The 5,812-nt window shown below is 46.5% G+C and overlaps 1 protein-coding gene across 1 annotated transcript in view; it reads left to right on the top strand.

Annotated features, from left to right (window-relative positions):
* Positions 1-5,670: 5,670 nt before the first annotated feature.
* Positions 5,671-5,812, top strand: part of SAE1 (SUMO1 activating enzyme subunit 1) — a gene marked incomplete in the record, with an annotated part of 108,085 nt that continues 107,943 nt past the window's right edge. The window contains 1 exon segment of the mRNA XM_006142177.3: positions 5,671-5,778. Within this exon segment, the coding sequence (XP_006142239.2) occupies positions 5,753-5,778 (26 nt within the window).

Consider the following 5,812-nt stretch of genomic DNA (forward strand, 5'->3'; position numbering starts at 1 on the left):
CTCTCAGGATTTCAGGCACATATGACCATGAGCCCAGTGTGTTTTTCTTTCTTTTTTTTTTTTTTTTTGAGAGAGATTTTTGCTATAGGGCGCGTGTGCTCACCAGACAGACAGAGAGAGATGGAGAGATCGAAAGCGAGAAATCCCCCCCCTCCCCAGAGAGGATGGCCATGCCACAATCCCTCCTCTTCTATTCTCCTCTCGGGATCTTGGGCACACACGCACACGCACCCGGCGTGAGCTTAAGCCACCGGTCCTGGGACACGAACCTGCGGTCAACTACATGGGAGTCCAGCGACATAGCCATTACGCTAACTGCTGGTCCCGCCCCAGTGTGTTTTTCAAGCCAGTAGGTGCAGGACCTGAAGCTCATGGTCAGCCATGTGGGATTTAGCCATCTTCACCACACCACCTGGCTGGCCCTGATGTCTGTTTTTTGAATCAAGGCAAGTTTTACATAACATACGATTAATCATGCTACAGTGTACAGTTCAGCGGCATTTAGTACATTGATGATGATGTGCAATTGTCGTCTCTATCTAGTTTCAAAACATTTTCATCACCCGAAAGCAATTTCTCCCTGCCTCATCTTCCCCAGCCTCGTGACCTATGGTATGCATTGTCTCCATGGATTTACCTATTCTTTTTCTTTTCTTCTCTTCTTTTTTGAAGAATTATTTAATTCAGGGACCAGCAGATAGCGTAATGGCTATGTTGCTGGACTCTCATGTAGTCAACCGCAGTTCCCGTCCCAGACCTGGTGGCTTAAACTCAGGCTGGGCACATGTGTGTGTGTGCCCAAGAACCCAAAAGGAGACTAGAGGAGAAGGGATTGCGATGTTGCTATCCTCCCGGGGGGGGGGGTGATTTATCTCTGTCTCTCTGTCTCTCTGGCAAGCGCACGCACCCTATGGCAAAAACAAACAAACAAACAAACAACAACAACAAAAAACTCTCCCCCCCCCACAAAAAAAAAGAAAGATTTAATTCAGGACCAGCAGTTGGCGTAATGGCTATATCACTGGACTCCCATGTAGTTGACCACGGTTCAAGTCTGGACCCGGTGACTTAAAACTCACACCGGGCGTCTATGCATGCATGCCCAAGACTCCAAGAGAATGGAGGAGAAGGGATTGCGGTGTGGCCATTTCCCCTGGGCGGTGATTTCTCGCTTTCTGTCTCTCTGTCTTTCTGGTGAGTGCATAGCAAAAACCTCTCTGAGAAAAAAAGAATTGTTTAATTTTGTTTATTTATTCAATCATTTTCATTTGACCAGAGAGACAGACACAAAGAGAGAAGGGAAATGAGAAAGAAAGCCACCAGGTCTGAGACTTGAACTTTGAACCGTAGGTGGCCATTTGGGAGTGTCCAGTGCCTTAACCACCATGCCACCTGCTTGCCCTGGGTTTAATTCTGTTTTGTTTTTGTTTTGAGAGGTTTTTACTATAGGGCGCGTGCGCTCACCAGAAAGACAGAGAGAGAGAGAACGAGAGAGATACAGAGACAGAAAGTGAGAAATCATGCCCCATGGGAGATGGCCACACCACAACCCCTTCTCCTCTATTATCTTCTCAGGATCTTGGTCACGCATGCACACATGCCCAGCATGAGCCTGTGTGCCACTGGGTCCAAACTCAAACCACAGTCAACTACATGGGAAGAGTCCAGCGACGTAGCCATTCCGCCAACTGCTGGTCCCAAGGATTTAGCTATTCTGGATGTCTCCTATAGAGGGAATTGTATAATACTTGTTCTTTTGTGTTATTTTTAAAAGAATGATTAATTTTAATTAAGTTTAATAATTATTTTATTTATCTTTATTTACTTATGTATTTAAATTTGAGCAGAGAGGAACAGAGTGAGAGAGAGAGAGAGAGAGTGAGAAAGGATGCTGCCAGATCCGGAACTTGAATTGTATCAGCCATGTGGGAGTCCAGTGCCCTTAACTACCATCCTACCTGCTGGCCCCTATTATTTAGTTATTTTGAGAGATTTTTGCTCTAGGACACGTGTGCTTACCAGAGAGACAGACAGAAAGTGAAAAATCATCCCCCAGACGGAATGACCACTCTGCAATCACTTCTCCCCCATTCTCTTTGGGTTTTGGGCATGTTCGCGCGCACACACACACACACACACACACACACACGTGTGTGTGTCCAAGTTTTAAGTTGCTGGGTCTAGGACTTGAACTGTGGTCTGCCATGTGGGAGTCTAGTGCCGCAACCACTATGTCACCTGTTGGCCCTATATTTCTATGATTTTAAAATTTGCTATAGGACAGGTGCACTCATGGGAGAGAAAGAAAGATAAAGTGAGAAAGCAAGTTGTCAGCTCTGGGACTCAAACCGCAGTCAATGATGTGAGAGTCCTTTTGTACCTTCTTCATTCTGCTCAGCTCAGCATAACGTATTCCAGGTTCATGCTTGTTGTAGTGTGTGTCCAAACTCCGTTCCCTTGTTGTTGTTCATTCTATGAGAGAGATGCAGGGAGAAGAGAGACAGACAGCACCCTCAATAAGGTCTTTTCTTTTTTTTTTATAAAGAATTATTTACTTATTTAATTTCATTTATTATCATTTTTTTAAATTTGACCAGAGAGAAAGAGAGAGTGAGAGAGAGAGGAAAAGTGAGAAAGTAAGCTGCCAGGTCTGGAACTTGAACCGCAGACAGCCATGTGTGAGTCCAGTGCCCTTAACTACCACACCACCTGCTCGCACCCCCAAGAGGATCTTGATGCCACAATCAATCAACAGCTCCAGCCAGCACAGATGATGGGCACATCTGTGCCCAGTGTACTCAGAGAAGTCTCCAGACTCGAACCAGCAATTTTTCCATGTGGGTCTGCCTCACAGAGCTTCTTGTTTTACCACTGCTCCATGTCCAGCTCCCAAAACTTCATTTCTTTTCTTTCTTTTCATTTCCCAGGTTTTTTGCCACAGGGCATGTGTGCTGCTGCAGAGAGAAAGAAATAAAGTGATAAGTCACCCCCCAGGGGGGAGGTCAGACTGCATTGCATCCCTTCTCCTCCATTCTCTTGTGATTTTGGATACACACGTACACATGCCTATTGTGATTTTCAAGTCACTGGGTCCAGGGCTCTAACTGTGGTCAGCCATGTGGGAATCCAGCACTGTAGCCACCTGCTGGCCCCAACTTCATTTCTTTTTGTCATAAAAAAGCAATATTCTCGGGGCCAGCAGGTTAAAGTTACTGTACCCCCAAGTGGCCGACTACAGTTCAAGTCTTGACCCCGGTGGTTTGCTTTCTCACTTTCTCTCTCTCTCTCTCCCCCTATAAATAAATTTTTTAAAAAGTTAAATAATTATTTTTTTTTAAAAGCAATTTTTTTTTTGTATGGACAGACCATACATTGTTTATTTCTAGTCACTAGTTGGTGAACACTTGGATGTTTTCTATCTTTTGTTTATTGTGTATTGTGAATAATACTGTTATTACCAATTGTTTTTTCTTTCTTCTTCTTTTTTTTTTTATAGGGTGTGTGTGTGCTCACCAGAGAGACAAGGAAAGTGAGAAATCCTTCCCCCTCCAAGGGTTAGCCTCGCTGCAATCCCTTCTTTTTCATCCTCCTCCTGGGATTTTGGATGCACATGCACATATACTCAGGTTGAATTTTAAGCTGCCAGGTTCAGGACTCAAACCACAGTCGATCCAGTACCGTTAACCACCATGACATCTGTGGCCCCTCAATATCTCTTGAATGAATAAGGGAACCTTGCCTAAAGATACACATGTCAGATATTATTAGCCTACAAGACCCTATATGATTCCCCACTTATTTCATCTGTGATTTTTTTTTTTTTTCATTTTGGCCATAGGGTATGTGCACTCTCCAGAAAGAGGGAAAGTGAGAAATCACACCCTGGGAGGATGGTCATGCTTCATTTTACTCTCTGGGTCTTGGACGCACACACATATATGCATGTGCCTAGCATGATTTTCAAGCTACTGGGTCCAGCACTTGAGCTGTGGTCAGCCATGTGGGAGTCCGGTGCCTTAACCACCATGCCACTTGCTGGCCCCCACCTGCTGTGATCATGTTTTTTTTTTTTTTTTAAAGGATTATCTTATTTATTTATTATTTTTTTCACAGGAGTTTTGCCACAGGAAGAGAGACAGAGAGAGGAGAGGGAGAAAGCAAGCCACCAAGTTCAGGACTCGAAGGAACCGTGGTCAGCCACATGGGAATTTCAGCACCTTATCCACCATGCCACCTGCTGGGCCTTGTGATTATGTTTTTTACACTTACGTACTCTCTCATTGTACTCCAACCACCTTTTTCTCTCCACCGTTCCTTAATCATGCCAGCACATTCCAGTCTCGGGGCCTTTGTACCTGCAGTTCTTCCCTGCCTGGAAGTGCTCCATCTTCTAGTTATTTACATGGCTTGTTCCCTTAGTGCCTTCAAATCTGTGTTCCACAGCACCTTCTTTGATAAGCCTTTATGGATGGATCAATATTTTGATTTTTCTATCCTTTACTTGGCGATGTATCTTTTTGTTTTTAAGAGTTTTTTTGGCTATAGGATGTGTGCGCTCGCCAGAAAAAGAGAGACAGAAGGTCCAGCAGTTAGGGTAATGGCTATGTCGCTGGACTCCCATGTAGTCGACCCCAGATCTGGCAGCTTAAACTCACGCCAGGTGCATGTGCGTGCGTGCCCAAGATCCTGAGAGCAGAATGGAGGAGAAGGAGTGACAGAGAGAGAAAGTGAGAACTCACTCCTTAAAGGATATCGTCAGGCCATAATCCCTTCTCCGTTCTCCTCTGGGATTTTGGGCACACAGGCACTGGCACCTGGCTGGAGTCTGAAGCACTCCAACCAAGTCCAGCATGTGGGAGTGCAACAACTTAACTACTGCCACCCCGACATCTTATTTTTTGTTTATTATCTCCCTCATCAGAACGTCAGCTCCTCGTGGACAGGGACCTTGTTAAGTACACTGATACATGTTTCGGCACCGGTGGCAGGTGCTCCATCCCATTGAATTGATTGAATCTAACATCCACAAAGCCCGCAATGGCTTTGACTAGCTCTGGACACACCTCCACATTAACACACATAGCCACCCCTATATCATGTTTTGCACTTCTCCGAACCATTTATTATAACCTGATTTATATTTATTTTCTTTGGGATTTCCTCAATAGAAAGTAAGCCTCACGGGGGCGGCAGGTGGTGTGATAGTTAAGGGCGCTGGACTCCCACATGGCCGACTGGAGTTCCAGAACCAGAACTGACGGCTTGCTTTCTCACGTTCTCTCTCTCTCTTTCTGGCCAAATTAAGATAAATGAATACAGTTAAATAAAATAATTCTTTAAAAAAAGAAAACAAAGTAAGCCTCACGACGACAGGGCTTTGCCTATTTTACTTCCCACCCTATTTCACCCCCACCCCGAAGCTGGGATCTCAGTAGCCGCTCCGCATGTATTTGCAGAATTTAATAGCCTCATCAGGGACCACGCAGGGATCCTGTGGGGTCCAGACCTGCGCCAGGTATTCGTCCAGAGCTGGGTGGCGCCTCCGTCACGTGACTGGAACTCGCCGACCCGCCTTTGAGGCGCTCGAGGTCCACGAGTCCCGGGTTCCAAGGAGAAGGGACTGCGCAGGCGCGGCCGGCGGCGCAGGCGCAGACTCAACCCAGGCGCGCGAGCGGCGGCGGTTGGACGCGCGCAGGGCTGGCGGGCGGTTGGTGTGAGCCGTATCTCTGCAGAGGCAGCGAGACCCGGCGCCATGGTGGAGAAGGAGGAGGCCGGCGGGGGCCTTAGCGAGGGGGAGGCGGGGGACTGTGGA

The sequence above is a fragment of the Tupaia chinensis genome, unplaced genomic scaffold (genome assembly GCF_000334495.1).
Source record: "Tupaia chinensis unplaced genomic scaffold, TupChi_1.0 Scaffold000067_1, whole genome shotgun sequence".
NCBI classification, from domain to species: Eukaryota; Metazoa; Chordata; class Mammalia; order Scandentia; family Tupaiidae; genus Tupaia; species Tupaia belangeri.